The sequence below is a fragment of the Elephas maximus genome, chromosome 3 (genome assembly GCF_024166365.1).
Source record: "Elephas maximus indicus isolate mEleMax1 chromosome 3, mEleMax1 primary haplotype, whole genome shotgun sequence".
Lineage (NCBI taxonomy): Eukaryota > Metazoa > Chordata > Mammalia > Proboscidea > Elephantidae > Elephas > Elephas maximus.
The window spans coordinates 52118594-52143381 of NC_064821.1; the positions used below are offsets into that span (position 1 = coordinate 52118594).

The window sequence follows — 24788 nt, forward strand, 5'->3', positions numbered from 1 at the left end:
AGTGAATTCTACTTTCTCTTTTGTCTTTGCATGTACCTGGCTACCATTGTTCCTTTCTAACCAACATGAAACAAATTACAATGACTATGTTTTTGCTAATGTCCTATGTGAAACATAAAGGGTTTGGAGGCCTGCACACCTACTGTGTAAATGTGGGCCTCAGTATCCCCTTCAGAAGAAAGATAATAAATCAATAAGAAGTAAAAATACATAAAAAAATAAATAAAGGAAGAAAGAGTTATACCTAGTTAGTCTACTTTGATCAACTGAGGTATTGCATGTGACAGTACATGGTAAACTGTCAGTGCTACACAGAATGTACAGCAGTGCGTATGTTTCCGTTACCCATTTATAACTAAGTATGGTCCTTTGTTCTCTCTCTACATACTGTTAGTCCCAGATACCATGAAACTTGTGACTGAGGCTTTTTAGACCAAGTAAAATCTATTGGATTCTATGGAAAAGCTGTTTAAACCGGAAATAGCACTCAAGTTTAGAACTGTTTAATTGTTTATTAAGCCTTCTCTGGAAATGTTGAGGACTAGATAGATTCCTTCGCCATGCTTGTGGTGGTTTGTGTGGATGTCCAGCTTCTTGGGGCTACAATATCCGTTTTTTTTTAATCCCATCCAAACAGGAGGAAATGTGTCGGATTGAAGAGGAACAGAGCTTTGAGGAACTGAAGATTTTGCGTGAACTGGTTCACGAACGATTTCATAAACAAGAAGAATTGGCAGAGGTAAGAAGTCTTCTCTAAGAAGATTGGGTCAGACCCAGTACACTCTGAGCGCTCCAGCTTTTGTGTGCGTATGCTTCTGTATGGGACAGACAGTAATCATTGGTATAGCATGGCTTCTTTTTATCTTTGAGTGCTCATATTTGCTCATTTGTGATTGACACAGAGTCTACGAGAGCCTCAATTTGATTCTCCGGGAGACTCTCCTGGAGACCCAGAGACCAGTGGCGGCAGTGGGATGCTGCAGTATCTTCAGTCCTGGTTTCCTGGGTGGGGTGGCTGGTATGGGCAGCAAACCCCTGAGGGAAAACCAGTGGAGGGCCTGTCAGCAGAGCAGCCTGAACAGTGGACTCCTGAAGAGATCCTGGGTAAGGTGGGGCAGGCCTTAACTCTCCCCTTGACAATAGAGAAGGGAGACACTTAGTTCATAAAATAGGGTCTGTTATTTGTAAAAAGCCTATGGTATTTTTCAAATAAAAATAAGACATTTGGAAAACAGTTTGCCTTGTGTTCATAGGGTACAAGAGGCTGAGAAAGGAAATGTTTTGAGAGGTCTTTGTTTGTAATTCTATTACTGAATATCAATATTAGCACAATTTCAGATGGATCTGAGTGGCAGATTTTGTAAGGAAACTAAATTTGAGCAAGTTAAAAAATTTTAAACTCTGAAGCTTGAATACCAGTCCAGATTCACTCTGTAGACCTGTACTGCCCGATATGGTACTGATAGCCTCAAGTGGCTATTTAAATTTAAATTAAATTAAAAGTTCAATTCCTCAGTTGCACTAACTACATTATAAGTGCTCAATAGCCATATGTGGACAGTGCAGAAAAAAATAGAACATTTCATTGTATTGGACAGTGCTGCTTTATACTGGACTGTATCATGAATCTTCACATCCTCTCTGGTTTGACAATAAATTGATAAGAGCCTTTATAAAACAGTTGGGGCTATTTAACATTAGTGAGTAAAATGTCACCCATGACTTTAGGGTCCTTCACTAAGAAAATAGAAAAACAGTTAACTAATGTTATCATAGCTGTCATCAGCGTGCCCTGTTTGCTTTACTTTTTTCTCCCGTATTTTTCTTAAGTCTTTCTTCCTCTCCACTTAGGCACAGATGAGTTTTTTGATCCCACTGCAGATGCCTCTTGTCTGAACACCTTCACAAAGCGAGATCATGTCTTTGCCAAACTGAATGTGCAGCTGCAGCGTGGTACAGTGACTCTGCTGCACAAGGAGCAAGGGACTCCTCAAGTGAACGAAAGTGCTTTCATGCAGCTTGAGTTCTCAGGTACTGCCCTGTCTCTGTAGGAGCCAATGGACTTGACTCCTTTTTGTGACGTTGAGTTAAAAGTGTATACGTAAATGCCCAGGTATTAGTTTTGACATCTTGCAGATATCTTTATTTCAGCCCATAAAGTAGCCACTTTTCTGAGGTTTTCCAGTAGTTTAAGAAGGCAAATAACAAACAAAAAAAAAAGAAAGAAAAAGAAAAATGAGTTTGTTTTATTTTATAATCATTGAAGACTGAGCTGTCATAAACTTTGTATGATTAGCAGATTGCTTGAGCTTAAGTATAGACTGCTTTGCTTAAAATTCATTTGGCTTGGGAAACTTCTAATATTTCTTGTATATTAATATAGGTAGAAGGTTGTTTTTTCTGATTCTGGTTTCAAGGAAAAATGGTTCATTATAGCTAATGTTGACCCACCGTAGAATTGATTCCGACTCATAGCGACCCTATAGGACAGAGTAGAACTGCCCCATAGGGTTTCCAAGGAGCGGCTGGTGGATTCAAACTGCTGACCTTTTGGTTAGCAGCCAAACACTTAACCACTTCACCACCAGGGCTCCTTGATACCTAAGTCCTCTGTAAAATATTATATCTAATACTTTTTTAAGATACTTTAGGCTCTCATGGCATAGCATCAACTCTTATATTTATCTTTTGCAGATGTGAAACTTTTAGCAGAATCTCTTCCTCGAAGAAATTCCTCCTTGCTTTTAGTCCGGTTGGGTGGACTATTTCTTCGAGACCTGGCTACCGAGGGGACTATGTTTCCTCTTCTCGTGTTCCCTAATCCAGTACGTATACGTACAACAGCGAATGGTTCATACATTGAGAGTGTTGGTGAATTGTGTCTGTTTCATGCAAGCAATAAATAATATGAACTCGATTCATTCTGACATTTGGTCATCTTGAAACAGATAAACCAAAACCCACTGCCGTCGAGTCGATTCCGACTCATAGCAACCCTATAGGACAGAGTAGAACTAACTGCCTGATAGAGTTTCCGAGGAGCACCTGGCGGATTCGAACTGCAGACCTCTTGGTTAATAGCCATAGCACTTAACCACTATGCCACCAGGGTTTCCTGAGACAGATAGGCTGATTAAAAAGAAATTGGTGTTAGATAACTTTTTTGTATTTGTTAGAAGGCAAATGATGGTCAGGTTATGCCTTTGCCTTCATCTCTTCCTGTGTTGTAGCCACTATGGAATATTTTTCTTTGATTTATGTGCTTAAGTCAGTTTGGAAGAAAATGCCCAAAACCCTACTATTTTCTGTGTTTCAGGGTCAGTGTTTGAATTTCCTCTGTATCTGACAGCCATTTTCATGCATTTTGATCTTAGTCACTGATAGGAAGTGTCATCTTTCCAGAGGTCCAAAAGAGAACCATCTCAAGTTTTCTGTGTGCATATAATTGTTTAATATATACTCTGTCCTGTAGTGTCGCTTTGAGTTGGAATTGACTCGACAGCACTGGGTTTTTTTATAATGTAACTTATTAATTATAGGATCTTTTATCAAGTTGGCAAAGATATGATCATAATAGTTGAATATTTAGCCACTTACTTTGTCCATAATTTTTTTGGGGGGAGGAGAGGTGGCTGTGGAAAGGGTAGGAGCCCAGAGTTAAAGTTTGAAAAGCTATACATGTATAATATTCATTTAGCAATTGGTCATTAAATGTGCTAAGTATGAAGTAGCATACTGTCAATACAGAGCAAACCCTGGTGGCATAGTGGTTAAGAGCTACAGCTGTTCACCAAAAGGTCAGCAGTTCGAATCCACCAGTTGCTCCTTGGAAACTGTCTTGGGGCAGTTCTACTCTGTCCTGTAGGGTTGCTGTGAGTCGAAATCGACTTGACAGCGGTGAGTACAGATCAGTACAAAGGAAAAGCTGGTTTTACTAGATTGGGAAAAAAGCAGCAAAAGTTGAGTGATCAGCCTGCAAGTACTCAGTAATCTGATTTGAACTGTATTTTGAGTGGGTGATGGTGACGGTAAAATGTGAGTGTGTGTGTGTGTGTAGTAAATGACCCTCTAACTTTGACATTTATGCATTTTGTGTGTGTTCAACAGCAAAAAGAAGTTGGCAGAGTCTCACAGTCTTTTGGTCTCCAAACAACATCTTCAGACAGAAGTGATCATTATGCTGGTAATTTGTCATGTTGTTAGGTGCCATCGAGTCGATTTTGACTCATACAGAGTAGAACTGTCCCACAGGGTTTTCTAGACTGTGATCTTTATGGGAGCAGATCGCTGGGTCTTTTTCCTGAGGAGCCGCTAGGTGGGTCTGAACCACCAACCTTTCAGTTACCAGCTGAGCACTTAACTGTTGCGCCACCAAGTCTTCTTTATAATCTGTCATATGTTCTTAAAAACTAATCCTTAAAAATATTACTACTATGGACTTTGAGAAGTAGTACGGCGAAAGCTGTAAAAGCTGGAACTTGTGTAAGACAGAAAAGAAAAGAAAAATGTGAGAGAAGAAAAATGTGAATATTTTCCACTAAAATGAGCAATAGAAAAGTGGTAAGATTGCACCCTGTCAAAGATGGAAAACTTGTGAGGCCCGGAAAAACAAGGCAGTCCTGTCAAGTTCCGGTCGTCACAGTTGTCACTGTATAAGAGGAAGTATGTCCCGTTCTGTGCCTAGTGGTTCTACTGTGTGAGTCCTGGTGCTCTCTCAGTTGAACTGTTACCCTGGTGTGTGACTGGGGCCAGTGCTAAACCTTGCAGGGCCTCTGGGTCCTTAGTTTCCATAGTGGGAGCAATTATACCACTTCAGTTTTCAGGATTTATATCAAAAATTAAAGAATCAGCGTTTATTAGGCTCTGTATAAAATGTGCATAATTGGGAACTAATTGGAAAATAATTTAGAAAATGCCTTTTTTCCAGAACTCCTCACAGTTCTGTTAAGAGTAAGGAAATTGTTTTTGCTGTGTTCCATTTTCTTTCTCCTCTTCCCTCCTTTAGCTGCTGATCGAAATGATCCAGTGTTTGAGATGCTATATGAGAGGAATCCAGCACACAGCCATTTTGAGAGGCGGCTGAATGTCAGCACAAGGCCCTTGAACATCATCTATAATCCCCAGGCTATTAAAAAAGTAGCTGACTTTTTCTACAAGGGAAAGGTTCATACCTCAGGTTAACTTTTTTGTTTGTTTACTCTTACGTTACCTTTTTAAAAAATTCTTTCTTGTCATTTCCAGTGTTCTGCACAAGGGTTATTATATGTTTGACTGACCTCGTAGTGATAGAAAAGGCCTGCGGAGAAAGTGGTAGGGTTTTCCTTAGTTATTATATCAAGGTGGCTATACTTTGCCATTTCTCCAAGAGAAATCAATGTTCTTAAATATTTTCTCTTTCTTTGCCCCCCTATAGCAAGCACTTTAAAATATTTCCCATTCCATTAAACCGGTTGCCGTTAAGTTGATTCAGACTCATCGTGACCCCATGTGTGTGTCAGAGTCTAGAACTATGCTCCATAGGGTTTTCAACGGCTGATTTTTCAGAAGTAGGTGCCTCTGTGGACTCGAACTTCCAGCCTTTCTGTTAGCAGCTGAGTGTGTTAACCTTTGCACCACCCAGGTACCCCCCAGTTTCATTAGGGTGGTGGTTTCTTTGGCTACCCAGTGACCTTAGGAGAAACGTTCAAGAGTTTCCTTCTCAATGGTCTGTTTTACAAGCTCAGTGCCGCATTAATACTGCAAGGTTCTGAATATCGTTGTTTATTCCACCCCGTGTTCGCAAGGAAGACTGGAAACAGTGGGTGCAGAAAAAGTATTTTAATTGACAAAGAAATTATTAGAACAATATTACTTTCCTGAATGCATCCTTCTCCCTACCTCTTTTAACAAGCCATTTTACCTCTGGTTCAGTTTTTTAATCTTTTCACTTCAACAGTAGCCCTAAATGTCTTGGCTTCATTGTCCTGTCTCTAATAGACTATCAGAAGGCATTTCCTTCCAAATTCCATTTTTACTGCCAATGTAATGTCCTGACTTTTTAAGGAATTTGAAATATAATAGATTGGCATCTTTCAGAAATGGTTCAAGAAATTCTCCTAACTTAGGTACCCTTCCCTCACATACCTCCTTTCCCCACCATGGCTGTCGTGCACCATCTTTGCCTCATTCCTGTTACCCTGTATGACGCCAGGTCATGTGGAGTAAGCAGCTATTGTTGTCACAGGTTGTTTTTTAGGTTTGATGGGAATTCTTGGTGAGAGTAGATGTTGCAGTGGTTTCTTCCACCCAGCCACTTGGAGAATGCTGATTCTCCTATATATTTCCACTCTTGCAGGTTTTGGTTATCAGTCGGAACTTGAATTGAGAGTGGCTGAAGCTGCCAGAAGACAATACAACAAACTAAAGATGCAGACCAAGGCTGAAATCCGACAAACTCTTGATCGTTTGCTAGTGGGTGATTTCATTGTAAGTGGGCATATATGTACTCATTTTGGGGTGAGGTAGGGATAGGCATTCTGTCTGTCAAGGGCTTTACCTACTACAGACAGGCATGCTTGCGTCAGTTATACTGATCAAGTCAACTGGAAATAGGAAATTCGTGTCAGCTAACAAAAAATAAAATCTCATGTCTTTTACAGTCAAGGTTTAATAAAAATGAACGACTAGATCAACAATCTTAGAACACTTTCAAGACTCACTTTTGTTCCATCTTCTAGATCTGATATTTTGCGAAAGTTTCACTTAAGAGCTTTCCATTTTTACTTAGCGTTATTGAAAGAAAAACAACTGGAATGATGCCCTAGTTTGTATTCCAGGGTACAGTGGTCACTTGATTAGCTGAAGTGAGACTGCCACAGACAGGGAGAGCCAGGAAGTGTCTCACAGTTCACTAAAACAGTTTCTAACACTGTGGCGTGGAGCTGCACTGCTTAGATGGAGCAATTAGAAGTAGTGTGGCTTCTTTTAGGCAGTGCCCACCAGCCACTCCGTGGGAGAAAGATGTGGCAGTCTGCTTCCAAAAAAATTATAGCCTTGGAAACCCTATGGGGCAGTTCTACTCTGTCCTGTAGGGTCGCCGGGAGTCGGAATTGACTCAGTAGCAACGGGTTTGAAGCCAGTTGTAAAAGTGTAAGAGGTGGCAGAAGTTTTCAAAATGAAATACCCCCCAAAAAAACCAAACCCAGTGCCGTCGAGTTGATTCCGACTCATAGTGACCAGATAGGACAGAGTAGAACTGCCCCATGGAGTTTCCAAGGAGCACCTGGTGGATTCGAACTGCCAACCCTTTGGTTAGCAGCTGTAGAACTTAACCACTACGCCACCAGGGTTTCCACAATGAAATACTTAGGAATATGTTATATGGGATGGAGAATTAGTCCTGTGTTTTATTTTGGGGTGTTTATGTGAGTGTGTTTGTGTGTTTCAACACAAATTACAACAATTAGTAGTATTCTCTTGTTAATCTTACACAAAAGAGGTTTCTTTTTGATAATGTTAGATAAATCAGCTTTGACTGCATATATACAATTTAGGCAGTTTTAGTTGCAGGGAAGAACAACGAGCAAATTCATGAATTGGAGTGCTATATTTCAAAAGTCAAGGTTTATATTTTTCACTAAGGTATTTTGGCATGAAAATTAATGGTTACCAATATCCATAAATAAATAAAACGTATTTGGGTTTATACAAATTTATTTGAATTCATACTTTCTGTAATACTTTAAAGTTTTAAACTTTTTAAGTTAGAAACAAGATCCTTCTTAAACTATGGACTATCACAATCAAAGCGCAGACAACGTCCCAAATCAGTAATTTGATAACTTTTTCTCCCTGCTTCAGACATTTGCCTGTGGTAATGTCTTTAATCCTCAAGCATTTGAATCTACTTCCATTTCAGACTTCTTGCTCTGATACCACAGACTGTTAAATCATTCTGTAATCCTAGCTGTGGCTTTCAGAAAAGCTTGAGCCCCACTGGTAAAGCTATTTAGTTTTAGCAGTTACAGTTAAATGTTATTTAATCGTAGTTTATTCTTATTTTTTTACAGGAAGAAAGTAAGCGGTGGAGTGTGCGACTAGATATTTCTGCCCCTCAGGTGATATTTCCCGATGATTTCAAATTCAAGAATCCCGTGTTAGTTGTTGTGGATCTAGGAAGAATGTTACTGACAAATACCCAAGGTATAGTGTGAATGCGGAGTAATGAAAACATGTTGGTAGATGTATCTGTCTATCTATGCTTAACTAAATAAAGCTTGAAAAAGGGTTTATGTAATATTTTTAACACTAAAGTTAGTTTATTACTTCTTTAATAATAACTTTATTGAGGTATAATTCCCATATCATAACGTTCACCCTTTTAAAGTGTACAATTCAGTTATTTTGGCATAATTGATAGAGTTTTGCAACTATCATCAGTATATAATTCCAGACATTTTCTTCACCCGAAAAATAAACAGTCGCTCCACCTTTCCTCACTCCCAGCCCCTGGCAACCACTAATCTATTTTCTCTCTCTATGGGTTTGCTTCTTCTGGACTTTCCATATGAATTGGAATTATAATATATGGTCTGTTGTGACTGACTTCCTTCACTTGGCATCACGTTTTCAGGATTGTCCGTTTGTAGCATGAATCAGTACTTTCTTTTTATGGCTGAATAGTATTACATCATATAGATACACCACATTTTATTTATCCATTCATCAGTTGATAGACATTTGGGTAGTTTCCACCTTTTGATTATTATGAATAATGCTGCTATGAACATTCATGTCTAGTTTTTATATGGACAAATGTTTTCAGTTATCTTGGGTATATATCTAGTAGGAGTGGAATTATTGGGTCATATAGTAACTTTATGTTTAAAATTTTGAGAAATTACCTGTTTCCCGAAACAGCCGCACCATTTTATAACCTCTACAGTCTCACCAGCAATATGTTAATGTTTCAGTTTCTCCACATCCTCACCAACACTAGTCTGTCTTTTTTATTACAGCTATCTTAGTAGTGTGAAGTGGTATCTCATTGTGGCTTTTATTTGTATTTTTAGGAAACATTCTGTATTTTAATAAACACTATTCCCCAGTACTTAATTTCAGGAATGGAGACTTAATCTATTTGCTATTTAGGGGAAAACATAAAAAGAGACTCCTACAAGATAATTTCATAACAGTTATTAGATCCAAAAAGTATGCATTGTTTACCTTGAGACGAGAGGGAAGAAGAGAGGATTCATGGGTAAAAGAAATTGAGGAAGCTTATCAAATAATCCAAACCTTATCTTATGTCACTGAGAAGATCTGAAAGGGAAGAAGGGGGTGGAGGACTTGAGAAGGAATGGAAATGTTTGGTGCTAAGGGGAATGATAAAAGGAAATTTGATTGGCGTAAAAGGATCACACAACTTCAGAAAGCACCTGCTTCGATTTATAAAATATAAACATGTAACATACTTAGGTGACAGAAATTAGTGACGTGCTTTTGCAGTTGTGTCAGCACTGCTTGGCTGTAGAAGAGAGGAGCTAAGCGTGGACTCTGGACCTAGAAAAGTGACACATTGAGCAGTTACTGCTTGCGAAGCACAGATTTCCGCAGGAGAGATACTGTGTTGAGTAAGACAGCTGAGACTACTGTTCTCTTGAAACATTCTAGTGTGGGAAACAAAATGGACACATAGACAAACAGAGGAAACAATGAACAAATAGATAATTATATAGAGCCATGTAGGAGGGGTTGGGCTTGTGGCAGTGCAGCTCCTATGGTGGCAGAGCAGCTTTGGGCAGCAGGCTGGTGGTTTCCCCACCCTGATGTGTTCATATGTCAGTGGGTCGCCAGCCTTTTTCATGTTCGTATATTTTCACTTTTTGTGTTTTGATTTCCAAATTAATAGATAAAGTCACAGTGAATAACTGGTAGAAAAAAGAATATTATACTTAGAGTTATCACCTAGTTTTTTTTTAGATGGCTCTGGTTGATAATTCTACTTTTCTTAATCATGACATTAAAGGAAAGAGGAAGGAAAGAGCAGGCATATACTTTGAATCTTTTCTGTTTTTATCCACAGATGACTCCAAGAGGAAAAGCGGGGATGGGTCAGCATCTGAAGAGAATCAATTTAGTGATGATGAATACAAGACCCCTCTTGCCACACCTCCTAATACCCCACCTCCTGAGACAAGCAGCAGTAGTGGAGAGAAGACACCTCCATTTTCGGGAGTTGAATTCAGTGAAGAACAGCTTCAGGCACATTTAATGAGCACAAAGATGTACGAGAGGTACTCCCTGTCGTTTATGGACCTCCAGATCATGGTTGGACGAGTGAAAGACAATTGGAAGCACGTCCAGGATATTGATGTGGGGCCAACTCATGTGGTAGAGAAATTCAATGTTCATCTACAGTTAGAACGCCGATTGATTTATACTTCAGATCCCAAATACCCAGGAGCAGTGCTCTCAGGCAACTTACCAGACTTAAAGATCCACATCAATGAAGATAAAATATCCGCTCTCAAGAATTGCTTTTCTCTTTTGACCTCCTCAGAAATGAAGACTTCTGACACTCAGATTAAAGAGAACATTTTTACCCAAGAGGCACAGCGGGGAAGTTTGCAAGACTCGGTAATGAATTTAACCCAGAGCATTGTGATGTTGGAGCAGCACACCCGGGAGGTCCTGGTGGAGTCACAGCTCCTCCTTGCTGAATTTAAAGTTAACTGTATGCAGCTTGGCGTTGAGAGCAATGGCCGGTATATTTCTGTGCTCAAGGTATTTGGTACCAATGCTCACTTTGTGAAGAGGCCTTATGATGCTGAAGTCTCCCTAACTGTTCATAGTCTACTCCTGGTGGATACCATGCAGACATATGGTGCCGATTTTGACCTTTTGATGGCTTCACACAAGAACTTGAGTTTTGATATTCCAACAGGAAGCCTCCGGGATAGCCGGGCCCAGTCCCCTGTCTCTGGACCCAGTGTGGCCCACTTAACCGATGCAGCCGCACTGAATGATCGGTCAGCTGCTAGTGTTTCACTTGACAGAATTCTCACCAAAGAACAAGAGTCCCTCATTAAATTGGAGTATCAGTTTGTGAGTTCAGAGTGTCCATCGATGAATTTGGACAGCACTCTTCAGGTGATATCATTACAAGTGAATAATTTGGATATTATTCTGAATCCAGAGACAATTGTAGAACTGATTGGTTTTCTTCAGAAATCTTTACCCAAGGAAAAAGATGATTTGAGTCCTCAGCCTTTAATGACTGATTTTGAAAGGAGCTTTAGGGAACAAGGAACTTATCAATCTACATATGAACAGAACACTGAGGTTGCGGTGGAAATCCATAGGCTTAACTTACTGCTCCTTCGGACAGTGGAAATGGCAAACGGAGAGAAATACGGCAGAAAAATTGCAACCGCAAGTATAGGTGGCACCAAAGTTAACGTGTCAATGGGTAGCACATTTGATGTGAATGGCTCCCTTGGCTGTTTGCAGCTTATGGATTTGACACAAGAGAATGTTAAAAACCAATATGTTGTCAGCATTGGGAATTCCATAGGCTATGAAAATATCATCAGTGACATTGGCTACTTTGAATCTGTATTTGTCAAAATGGAAGATGTAGCCCTCACTGAAGCTTTGAGTTTTACATTTGTTGAGAAATCTAAACAGGAGTGTATTCTCAACCTCAAGATGGCTTCCTTGCATTATAACCACTCTGCTAAATTTTTGAAGGAGTTGACATTATCCATGGATGAGCTGGAGGAAAATTTTAGAAGTATGCTGAAAAGTGCAGCCACCAAAGTCACCACAGTACTAGCTACCAAAACCGCTGAGTACAGCGAGATGATATCACTCTTTGAAACTCCCAGGAAGACTCGGGAGCCTTTTATCTTAGAAGAAAATGACATCTATGAGTTTGGCCTAGCCGCATCTCATTCTGACACCGTGAAGCTCATCTTGAACATAAACATTGAATCGCCAGTTGTTTCTATCCCTCGGAAGCCGGGGAGTCCTGAGTTGTTGGTAGGACACTTGGGACAGATAGTCATCCAGAATTTTGTGACAGGAGATGATGAGTCCAGAAATGACCGTCTGCAAGTGGAAATCAAAGATATTAAACTATATTCTTTGAATTGCACCCAGCTGGCAGGCAGAGAGGGTCCTGGGTCTGAAGGAAGCCGGGCAGTTTGCCCTCCTTCTGGGTCTGCCAGTGTCAGTAGTCAGGAGGAAACTCCTTTCACCCGCCATGATTTCTTTGAATCTTTGCATAGAGGTCAAGGTGAGGAGCATGACTCTTTTCTTTCATTTTGTTTAAAGATTTCAAACTCCAGCTCACGTAGTACTTGGCTTAAAACACCAACACTAACAAAAAACTTTTCTTTTTAAAATTATCCCCAGTTAATATTTAAGAAACCAAAACGGAAGTTTTTAGTAGAATGCTTCATATAGAGTAGGCTGGTATGTTTTCGGCTTGTTTTATTTCATGCCATGTTTGGCAGAATAAGACTTTCTTTGAAATCTGGTGAGTGCTCACCTTGAGAGATGCTTTAGTGAATGAATTCTCTTGGAGTACTGTATATGGTCAAATATATCTTGTCTTTTTGTTCTTGAGTTGTAGACTTTTCCTAGTTAAATACTGTAGCCCAAGGCCCCTGGAGAGATGGATGTAAACAGAATAAGAAATTTAGTCTGTGGATGTTATGTTTTCCTTTCGATATTCTTCCGTCTTGTTTCTTAATGGGTTAATCCAAGGTTCTAGGAATAGAATGCTTGTGTTTGTGTCCTGGATCTGAATAGCTAAAACCAAACAGTTCAGCCTGTTACTTCTCCGAATTCACAGAAATCAGGTATACCTTAGAGCATGACTTTATTTATTGGTAGAGAAATTAATGTCTTTGAGAATTAATCCTTCTGTGGTTCTTAGGTGTTAATTCACTCTGATTCATTTACATACCGAAGGATTGCTTTCTCTGCTTGGGATAAAAGTTGTTCACATGGAAACCTATATCATCCTTGATTCTCATTTAGGCTCGATGAAAAGGGGAAAATATTATATCTGGAAGTTAGATAAGTATGAGCAATTTGATTTGGAAAATGGCATCTTGAAAGGCTAAGAGAAGTTTAATATAGACCATGGCCTGGATTAATATTTACCACATCACATTTTGAAGCCACCAGATGCAATGTGTTATGAAAATATTTTTTTTTTTGTGTGTAAATTTACCTTGTAGCTCTGCTTGCTGTGAATTTTGGTTTTGGGATAGACATCGAAGTCTATACTCAGCCATAGACCCCAGGTGCCAGAATCAGCTGCCCTCCCAGGCTAAGAGTAATCCATGGGTTCTGTTTTATGTACTCTACACTTAATCAGGAAACCCTGGTAGCGCAGTGGTTAAGAGCTACAGCTGCTAACCAAAAGATCAGCTGTTTAAATCCACCAGGCGCTCCTTGGAAACCCTATGGGGGCGGTTCTACTCTGGCCTATAGGGTCGCTATGAGTTGGAATTGACTCGACAGCAATGGGTTATGGTTATTATGGGTTACACTTAATTAGCAATATCGAAGCAAGTAGTATTTACCGTCTGTCATTCCTCTCTACCGTGCCAGCTTTTCACATCCTGAACAACACCACCATCCAGTTTAAACTGGAGAAGATCCCTATAGAGAGGGAATCGGAATTGACTTTCTCCCTTAGTCCAGACGACCTGGGAACTTCTAGCATCATGAAGATTGAAGGGAAATTTGTTAATTCAGTTCAGGTAAAAACCTTGTGGATTTTCATTTTTTCAAATGACTGTATTAAAACAAAATGCCTGGCCTCGTTATGATTAATTCCATTAGGTCAGAAACTACTGTGTATCACAAAGAGGTTTTGAACCCCGCCAATGAATAGTGGGTATGTGCATGTTCTGGCAAAGATTCAAATTGACTTGATATGGGAAGCATGTGCACTTGCTATGCAAACGGCACATAGTTTGAGTCATTGAACTTTTAGTGTGAAGGTTAGGCTAGTGAAGTACCAGTTGAGCTACTCAGATTTGGAAGCTCTTTCTGTAAGCGTCATTTTGTTTTATTTGGCTTCCCTCCGTTTGTCTACTTCTTAGGGTTTGTTTGTATACTACCTATGAAAAGTTTGGCTCACTCTCTTAACTTACATCCCACCTGCTGTGGGATTACATGTTGAAAGCATTTTCTAACATGGAGGGCATTAGAATAGAAGTTTGTTCAGTTTTGATCGTGACCTTGGACCAGTCATTTATGTTCCTTTTTTCTTAGTCTACATCTAGAATTACTAATCTCTTCTTCCACTAAGAGATAATATGAGAGAATATAAGATTATATATATATACACACGTGGACATGTACATATACATATATACACGTACATACATACACTTACATACATACATATATACATATACATATACACATACGGTGGTTAAGAGATCGGCTGCTATCCCAAAGATTGGCAGTTCGAATTCAGCAGCCATTCCTTGGAGACCCTGTGGGGCAGTTCTGCTCTGTCCTATAGGGTTGCTATGAGTCAGAATTGACTCGACAGCAACAGTTTTTTATATATGTGTGTATTATATATAATATGTAGTACATATTTTATATATATTATGTACTCTAGTTGGAAGGAAATAAATTCAAAGAGACATCATTAATGCATATTATTATTGCTGATAGTTTGAATAAACTTGGAATCCCTTTATTGTGTCATTGTATCCCTGGAGAATTAGTCTTGTTAGCCTTCTTCATGTTGTAGGGAAGAGGGGCAAGTTGTTTAGAGGAAGAAGGCAGAGCCTTAATTCCATTGCAGTTCAGAAACAACGGAAATTATTATTTAAAAAGTCAGAGTCTCTCTTTCCCAGGAGGATGTAATTCTTATCAAATTTTTGACATACTTGGCCCAGCCTATGAAATAATCTGATAATCTGACCTATCGACAGGTCCTTTCGAGAGGGAATTAGTCCTGCCCGCTTTGAAGTGAAATGGGCCAGGATAGGAATTTCTTTTGCGTGTATATGTTTGTAGTATGTGTGTTTGTGTGTGGCAGGTATGTGTATGTGCATACATCTGTCATTCTGTTTCCTTCAAAAGTTTGAGTTTTCCTGATTTAACAGGGCATTAAACTGTGCATTATAACATTATACATAAATTATAAAAGAGCAAGGACAGGCAGGCTATTAGGAGAGTGGACCCTAGTCTTAGGCAGAAATTGATCACTGGTCTGTTTCTAAGAGCGGCTCTGGAGTAACCCAGGAGTGCTGCTAATGGATGTGTCCCTCTTGATATCAGTTCCTGCTGTGGGTCTCTGAGTGAGGAGCTTTCCCCAAAGATTTCGCTCTGCAGGCTTAGCTTTCACATCATCCGCAGCGGCTTCTAGAATGAGTTTCCTACATCAAATCTAGCAGATAATATGAATTCTGTTGTATTATATTGACTTATTCTTTTGGTTACCATTGACTTACTGTTGTTTTTGTTGAAACTATTTCTTAAAAAATTTTTTTTATTATGAAAAACTTTAGGCATACACAAAAGTAGAATAGTCTAACGAATCTATGCACCCATCACTCAGATTCAACAGTTATCAAGATTTGGCCACATTTGTTTCATCCATCTATTTATTTATTTATTTTTCTCCTTGGTGAAATATTTTAAGGCAAATTGCAGACCTCATACCATCCTTCCCCCTTTATATTTAGAATGTATCTCTAAAAACTATCTGCATTTTATTCTATAACCAAAGTGCTATTATCATGCCTTACAAAATTAATGAAGATTCCTCGGCGTGTAAATTTTAATCCATCTTCCAATTTCAGAGATGTTTTTGATTGTCTTCACAAATGTCTTTTTACTTCTGGTTTGTTTGAATCAGATCCAAACAAGGCCCACATGTTGCATTTGGATGATCTGTCTTTTAGGTCTTTATTAATCTAAATTCCTTCTTGTTTTTCTCCTCATGCCATTATTTCATTGTGGTACCTGTCTCATTTGCCCGGTGGAATGTCCCACATTCCGGATTTGGCTGTTTGTGATGTCATACAACTTGTTCCCCTGTATTTCCTGTAAACTGTAACACAGTGCTACAGGTTTAAGTAGATTTAGGTTCTTTTTTTTATTTTTTGGCTTGAACACCTCCAAGGTGCTGCAGTTGCCTCTGTTAGGAGGCACATAACCTCTAGTTGTCTCTCGGTAATGCCAACACTGATTGTTGTGTTCAGGTGGCAAGAGCCTGATCCCTCCATTGTGAAATTCCCTGTCCGTCATTCACCTGATAGTGTACCCACTGATGAATTTTGTCAGAATAAATTATTTAGTTAAGGGTTACAGAATGGTCACTTTCTAATTCTGTCATTATCTCCACATTAATTGGTTGGAATCCTGTGAAAAACTACCCTTGAGTAAATTAATTAAAAAAAAAAAACTTGTCTGAAAATATTTTTAATAAGAAATTGTAACTAAAGAAAAAGTAAGGAGAAAGGAAACATAAGTAGTAACAAATCATCATTATCATCTTTAAAAAGTACTACTTCTTTGTTTAGTAGTGCTCATAGGTTATTAAACTAATTGATGGTGATCAGCCAGTTTTAGATCCCTTGAGTTTCGTTTCCCATTTCTATGGTGTAACCATGTTAGATGTTTGGCAGTATTCCCTTCAATTTCTGCAATCGTTTTTGTAACTTTGAAAGAGTGACTTTGCTGATTCAGCCATATAATCAACAGCATTTATTGAACACTGATTGTGTACAGAATATTCTGTGAGGTGCTGGAGGAGGGCTTGTGAATAGAAGTGGGACAGAGAGAGATAAGGACAGAAGAGAGAAACCAAAGAGATAGTCTTTGTTATCAACTAACTTGTAACTTGGTGGAGAACACCACAAAAATCAGCTTTGAAAATTTATGGGCAGTGCATCTGAGGGCAATTAATAATAGTAGCGGAATAACTGAATTTTTCTCTTTGAATACAGGTGGTGTTAGCAAAGCATGTGTATGAGCAGGTATTACAGACGCTGGACAATCTTGTGTATAGTGAAGATCTGAATAAGTTTCCAGTCAGTGCTACCGCCTCACCTTGCCCTCATTCTCCTCTGCCTTCCCTCAGTTCCAGTGGAGAGCCTTCTGTTGAAAGGAAGGAGAATGGGTTGTTCAGCCACTCCAGCCTTTCTAACTCTTCTCAAAAGTCCTTGTCTGTAAAGGAAGTCAAATCCTTCACCCAGATTCAAGCCAACTTTTGTATATCAGAGCTTCAAGTTCAGCTAAGTGGAGATTTGACTTTGGGGGCCCAGGGTCTTGTGAGCTTAAAGTTTCAGGATTTTGAGGTGGAATTCAGTAAAGACCATCCTCAGACTTTATCCATTCAGATTGCACTGCGCTCTCTCCTGATGGAAGATTTATTGGAGAAAAATCCAGATTCCAAGTATAAGAACCTGATGGTGTCTCGGGGAGCCCCTAAGCCATCTAGTTTAGCACAGAAAGAATACCTTTCTCAGTCTTGCCCTTCGGTATCCAATGCGGAGTATCCTGATATGCCTCGGTCTCTCCCTTCTCACATGGAAGAAGCTCCTAATGTTTTTCAGTTATACCAAAGGCCCACCTCTGCATCACGGAAAAAGCAGAAGGAAGTCCAAGACAAGGACTATCCCTTAACTCCACCACCTTCTCCAACAGTAGATGAGCCCAAGATACTTGCTGGGAAGAGTAAATTTGATGATTCCTTGGTCCACATCAATATATTCTTGGTGGATAAGAAACACCCAGAATTTTCTTCCAGTTACAACCGAGTTAACCGGAGCATTGATGTTGATTTTAACTGCTTGGATGTTCTGATCACACTGCAAACCTGGGTTGTGATACTAGATTTTTTTGGAATTGGCTCCACTGCAGACAACCATGCAATGAAGGCGCCGGCTGAGGATATCTTACAAAACGTGAAGTCAGAGTCAAATGCTTTGACAGAGTCTGAACTTCAGGATCCAGTTAACACCAAGCTAGATCTCAAGGTATCAGTTCCCTTTGGCTCCTTTAAATTCTAGGGGTGAGTTTTGGGTTTGGTTATTTAAACACTAGCTGTGAAATGGCAAGAGTAGTAGTAGCGCTGTCAGAACCTTTTAACTTCAGGTAGGGTAGTGTGACTCAAAATCAGCCCGAGGTTGATCCCTGTGAGGTGGAGGTCAGACATACTTCCACTCTTCAATCTTTTTACCAATTCTGATACCAGCATCCCTCCCGTGGCGCTCTTTCCTTCTCAGCTGGATTCTATAATCTGTTGTGATGGCCACACAGAACTCACATACCATACTTACAGTTAAGTGGTTTATTATGGAAGTCACAGGGTCAACTTGGGGTCATGATCAGCAGGCTACCACTCAGGATTAGGATCATGAGTCATGTAGGGAAAGTCTCCCTTCTTCATTGCAGGACAGCTGTCTCAGTCGTGCAAGTGTTTCTCTCTCTCTCTCAAGGACAGGCCTCCTCTTGGCCCCTTAAGGACAGGTTCCTTTCAGCTCCCTCAGGACAGGCTTCTGTTGGCCCTGCTGTCTGTCACCACTGGCTCTGCTATCACCATCTTAAGTGTTACAGCCCTTGACATGTGTTGTAGGTCTTTCAGGAAGTTCCTTGCCTCCTCTCTCTGCTTCGTCTCTCTTCTGTTTCTACCTGTTCTCTTCCTGCTTTTTTCTGTCTGAAAAACCTCTGTGAGGTTGGCTGCTTATATGCACAACCCTTCATCAATTTCAGGGCATGCCCAGCGGGGAGGCCACAAACGGACCAATACCCTCTCGGTAGGCCACGGGTACTTCATTTGCACATTAGGCTGTAGTCACTATGTTTGCATAGTCTGTTGACCAATCCCTGCAAAGTGCATACCAATCACAGGGCAGGTTGCAGCGCAGGACCAGCCGAAAGGTAGGAAAACCAAATTGTTTACAGCTTACCCAGGAAATGTCAATCAACCTGGACAAGGGTAACAAACCTGGGATAGAAAACTAAGGCAAAGGTAACTCCTCAGGGCTTAAGGGAAAAATCTCTCAAGCGGTTTTTCCAAAGAACGGAGGCAAAAGGTCACCTAAAGGAACTCATTTCACCACACTCGCATTTTACTTACATTCTGGAAAACAGCTCTTGTTAGCAGGGGAGCTATATAGTCTTCTGGGTGTGTGTTATAAGAGGGCAGACATTAATGTTTTAGAAAAGTTTTTAGGGTAAATCCATTTGGAGTCAGGGGAAAAATGGTTTAAGTAACTTCTCTTTCAGGCTATATTAATTCAATGGAACTACTTGACTTTCCTGAGCCTTATCTCATAAATAAATGAAATAATGTATGTATACCTGTTGCTGTCCAGTCGACCGACTCATAGCGACCTCATAGAACAGAGTAGAACTGCCCCATAGGGTTTCCAAGGAGCAGCTGATGGATTTGAACTGCTAACCTTTTGGTTTGTAGCAGAACTCTTATAGCACCTAGCATAGTACCCAGTACATGGTAGCTACTTTAAAATATGGGTTTTATTGTTGTTTCTTTTTGTTATCTTTGAACATTTCTGGCTTTCATTGACTGCAACAGTGTAGCTGTTAGGAATGGAGTCTAAAAAGTTAAACTGCCTTGGGTTTGAATCCTGGCATTTTCACTGTAACCATGTAGCTATGTGGCCTTAACCTCTTTCTTCTCATTTTCTTAGTAAACTGGGGATGATAAATGGTATCAACATCCTAGGTCGTTGTGAGGATTCAGTGAGAGCGTACGTAAGATCTATGCTCTGAGCCTTGAATTCGTTACTTGAAACATCTAGATGGGTATTCGTCAATTCTTAGAACTTTGTTTTTTGCCAATGCCTTCAGTGCAGCTTGGACTTCTTCCTTCGGTTCCATTGGTTCCTGACCATATGCTATCTCCTGAAATGGTTGATGGTCGACCAATTCTTTCTGGTACAGTGACTCTGTATTCCTTCCATCTGCTTTTGTTGCTTTGTGCGTTCAGTATTTTGCCCATCGAATCCTTCACTGTTGCAACTAGAGGCTTGAATTTTTTCTTCAGTTCTTTCAGTTTGAGAAATGCTGAGTGTGTTCTTCCCTTTTCGTTTTCTAACTCCAGGTCTTTGTACATCTCATTATAATGCTTTACTTTATCTTTTTGAGCTGCCCTTTGAAATCTTAGGTTCAACTGTTTTATTTCATCATTTCTTCCATTTGCTTTAGCTATTCCACGTTCAAGAAAAAGCAAGTTTCAGAGTCTCTTCTGACATCCATTTTGGTCTTTTTTTTTCTCTTCTGTCTTTTTAATGACCTTTTGCTTTCTTCACATATGGTGCCCTTCATGTCACCCTACAACTCATCTGGTCTTCAGTCATTAGTGTTCAGTGCATCAAATCTCTTCTTGACATGGTCTCTAAATTCTGGTGGAATACACTCAAGATTGTACTTTGGCTCTTGTGGGCTTGTTTTAATTTTCTTCAGCTTCAACTTGAACTTGCACATGAGCAGTTGATGGCTCCTGACCATGTTCTGACTGATGATATTGAGCTTCTCCATCATCTCTTTCCACAGATGTAGTTGATTTGATTCCTGTATATTCCATCCAGCAAAGTCCACTTGTATAGGTGCCATTTATGTTGCTGAGAAAAGGTATTTCCAAGAAATAAGTCATTGGTCTTGCAGAATTCTATCATGAGATCTCTTCTGTTGTTTCTATCACCAAGGCCATATTTTCCAACTACCAACCCTTCTTCATTTCGAATTCCAATCACCGGTAATTATCAATGCATCTCAATTACATGTTTGATCAATTTCGGACTGCAGAAGTTAGTAAAAATCTCCAATTTTTTTATCTTTAGCATTAGTGGCTGGTGAGTAAATTTGAATAATAGTTGTATTAACTCGTCTTCCTTGTAGGTTTATGAATATTATCCTTTCAATGACAGTGTTTTATTACAGGACAGATCTTGAAATGCTGTTTTTGACAATGTTCAATTGTTCCTCTTCAATTTGTCATTCCTGGCGTAGTAGATCCTATGATTTTCCTTTTCAAAATGGCCAATACCAGTCCCTTTCAGCTCATTAATGCCTAGAATATCGATCTTCAAGCATTCCACTTCATTTTTGACAACTTCCAATTTTCCTTGATTCACACTTCGTACTTCCACATTCCGTTTATTAATGGGTGTTTGCAGCTGTTTCTTCTCATTTGAGTCATGCCATGTCAGCAAATGAAGGTCCTGAAAGCTTGACTCCATCCGCATCATTCAGGTCGACTCTACTTTGGGGGGGGCAGCTCTTCCCCAGTTGTATTTTGAGTGCCTTCTAACCTGAGGGGCTCATCTTTCAGTGCTATATCAGACAATGTTCCTCTGCTATCCATAAGGTTTCCAGTGGCCAGCTTTTTCAGAAGTAGATCGCCAGGTCCTTCTTCCCAGTCTGTCTTCGTCTAGAAGCTTTGCTGAAACCTGTCCACCATGGGTGACCCTGTTGGTGTTTGAAATACTGGTGGCATAGCTTTAAGCATCACAGCAGTATGCAAGCCACCACAGTAGGACCAACTGACAGATGAGTGGTAGAAATTAAAAAGATTCCTTGGTATTACGTAATACCCACCAGTCCATAATTAGAGTTCCCTGATTGTCTCAAAAATGCCTCTTTACTATTGACTTTTAGAGGAACCAACAGTGAAGGAAACTTCTTCCCTTTGGTCTCCACAATTCAGTGGAATACTTAGCTTTTCTGAGCCATCATTTCCTCATCTACAGAATGAGAAGATTTAAAGTGATGTGTGAATCCTTTGAACTGGGGTTCAAACAAGGTTCACAAGTTGCATTTGCTGTCATGTCTCTTAAATCTCCTTCAGTTAAAGTAATCCAGCATTTCCTCCCTCTTCTCTCCCCTATGCAGTCCGCTTATTGCAGAAACTGGGGTAGTGTCTGGTAAAGTGTCCACTATTCTGGATTTGTTTCTTGGTTTCCCGTGGTGCCATTTGACTTCTTCCTCTATCCTCTGTATTTTTAGAAATGAAAGTTAGTTCTGGAGACTTGATTCAGGTTCAGCTTTTTAGTAAGAACAACTCATAGGTGGTGCTGAGTGCTTTCCATTGAGTCACAGCAGGAGGCACAGGCCTTGTGGCTATCCCACTTTTGGTGACACTTAAAGTGATGCTAAGAGTGAGTTCGGGTAGGTGGTGAGAGCCTGATTTCTCTAAACAAGGCATTTTTAAACCTTTGATGATTAAATGACTAGAGGTTTTTATTTCCTCGCTCTGTGATGGCCTCCTTGCCTTGAAATCCTTCTGTAGTCTATGTCAAAAAGCTTTCCACCGGGGAACCTCCCTGTGGCACTAGAGTGACCACAATGACCAAGGTCATTGATCCAATAATCTCCTTTTTTTCTTCAGGCTTCCTTGACAAATATTTTCCTCCTATTATTTTCTCTCCTTCTTATCCCATCTTTTTTGGTCCCAGTTATTCATTCATCAGACATTTACTGAGTACCTACTTTGTGGTAGACACTGAAGAAAAAAGCGGTGAGGAAGGCATGGTCCCTGCCATTTGGGAGCAGTGGATGCTAGTTGAAGTTGGAATCTACTCTCCATCTTCTCCCCTCTCCTTCTTTTCTACCCGTGCCTTAGTCCCCAATGATGGTACTCAGAGCAAAAAAGATTATGGAGACATGCCTCAACAAATCCTAGGTATATCAGTTCTTCTAGTAGTTGCAGTTACTATATTACAGTATAGAATTTATTTGTTGCAAAGGATGCTGTTCCCAAACCAGAGGATTGTTTTGTTCTTTTTATCATTATCCTTAGGAAAGAAAATCTTTGACAAATGTTTCTGACAAATAATTCTAGATGGAGTCCCAGTTGATCAACAGGGGCTATATTAAATATTTGTCCAAAGGCATCAACAAAGAATCTGAATAATGTACATCATTTTGCTTTGGCAAATTTCTTAGGGTAAGACTATACTTAATGGGTCTGTATTATTACAGAATACTGCAATATTAAACACAAATGCAAAAATGAAAAAATAATTGTTGTATATGTAAAAAAATTTCCTAGCAGGGCCTAGACGAGGAAACCATAGAGAAGACACCACAGTGTCTGGATCTTAGATTCTTCAGTTGAGTGCCTTTCCTATTAGGCCTGTCCTCAGATTGTGGTTTGACTAGCTTAAGAACACTGAAGTTGGCATCATTAAAAGCTTTACCTTCAGATATCCTGAGCCTTTTTGCATCTTCCTTGATTTCATTCTGTTATTTCCACCTCACTAATACTCACCTTGCTTTATATTCGGCGTTCCTAGGTCCACTCACTCTCTCTTGTGCTGAATAAGACCACCAGTGAGCTTGCTAAAGCGAATGTGTCTAAACTAATGGCACACCTGGAAATGATTGGTAAGTGGGGAAAATCAAACTTGCAAAATCTGGTAAGGATTTGAGCATACAGATCTCAAATCTAATTGTCGTCATGGGCTAAGTAGAGTGTGGATCAGTGGCTTGATTGGTTATCGGTCTGATCATGTTTTGTGGTTCTGCTTCCTAAATACTGGTTTATGGGTCAGAATCATTGGGATGGCTTGTTAAAAATGCACGTCTGGCACCCTTCCGTCCCTCCCTCTCTCCACCCCCAAGAATCTGAATCATTGGATTGGAGTGGGGCCTCGGCATCTCTCTGTGTTTTTAACAAACTTGTGTGGCCATATACTTTTTTTGTCCAAATCAGGATATTTTTGAGAGTGAATAGGGACACTATTAATAATTACACTTGGAAAACAGGCATATAACAAGACTGTTTCAGGGAAACCAGGGCATCTGTTCACGCTATAGCCAGCCACCAGTAGGGGGCATGGTTGTAGGCAGGAGGATATTGTTGCAAAGCTGACATTCCTTCTAATGGGACTTTGTAGGTTGAAATTCCTGCTAGTTTTGACCATACAAGTGACCAACTACATCAAATTCTAAATAGTAGGAATTTATGGAATGTGAACTAAGCACTATTCCTTCCTCAAAGAACATTAATTAAATAGGGAAGATTACAAAGCTCAAATGTTGACTCTGTAGTAAAAACAAGAATGTCTTATGGTGAAGGAATGTACCGAAATTGAGGTTTTTGTTTCTAGTGTAAATTCATTCGTAAATGCTCCCTAGAAGAGAAGGATCTTTGAGATTGAGAGAAACTTGGGTATTTTTGTAAGAAGTTATTAAGAATCATAAGAATGTTTTTTCAGTTTGTTAGGAGCTGAACTAGCATGCCAGATGTATACAGGTTAGCGATTGATTTGCAATGGTAAGTATGGTGATAAAATTTGCTTTGAGGAAGTAAAAGTTCAGAATATTCCTTCTTAGTACCCATACAGTTTTGACAATGACTCATTTTAGGTTCACACCCCAGGTGTACAAGTTTCAACATTTCTTCTTTGTTCTACCCGCCTTCCAGGGCTTCACTCGTGTATGGTTAGTTATATCGGCTGGTAGTTTAGTTTCAAGTCTACTGTATGTTTCCAGAGTCTGTCTAACTCATTAATCTTTTTGAAAACTTACAAATCGCACTAAAGTCCACTTAAATTTGTTTGAATACCTGACATATTTCTGACACCTTCCCCCTTTTTTCTTTTATCCATAGTACAATTAATAGACCTTAATGATATTTCACTTATTCTAATTAGTGGCCTAATCTCAGAAAGGTCACGTTTATATCTACAGTCTAAATGTTTTATCATTTAAATTGTACATGCATTTCATTTAATTTCTTACCCCTTGTAAATACTAACATATGATGTTGCTCTATTGTTTTCATCACTCTT

General features: G+C 39.6%; 1 protein-coding gene across 6 annotated transcripts in view; it reads left to right on the forward strand.

The window, feature by feature from the left end:
• Positions 1–24788, forward strand: part of VPS13D (vacuolar protein sorting 13 homolog D) — a 273685-nt gene that overhangs the window by 22580 nt on the left and 226317 nt on the right. For 5 of the 6 annotated variants that reach the window (XM_049877954.1, XM_049877956.1, XM_049877957.1 and 2 more), the window contains exons 11-22: positions 638–739; positions 903–1104; positions 1852–2031; positions 2695–2825; positions 4108–4183; positions 5006–5176; positions 6335–6465; positions 8049–8181; positions 10064–12277; positions 13606–13757; positions 16974–18005; positions 23289–23379. In XM_049877954.1, the coding sequence (XP_049733911.1) occupies positions 638–739; positions 903–1104; positions 1852–2031; positions 2695–2825; positions 4108–4183; positions 5006–5176; positions 6335–6465; positions 8049–8181; positions 10064–12277; positions 13606–13757; positions 16974–18005; positions 23289–23379 (4615 nt within the window). Of the gene's footprint in view, positions 1–637; positions 740–902; positions 1105–1851; positions 2032–2694; positions 2826–4107; positions 4184–5005; positions 5177–6334; positions 6466–8048; positions 8182–10063; positions 12278–13605; positions 13758–16973; positions 18006–23288; positions 23380–24788 lie in introns of those variants that run through there. The other variant, XM_049877959.1, reaches the window with a different exon arrangement.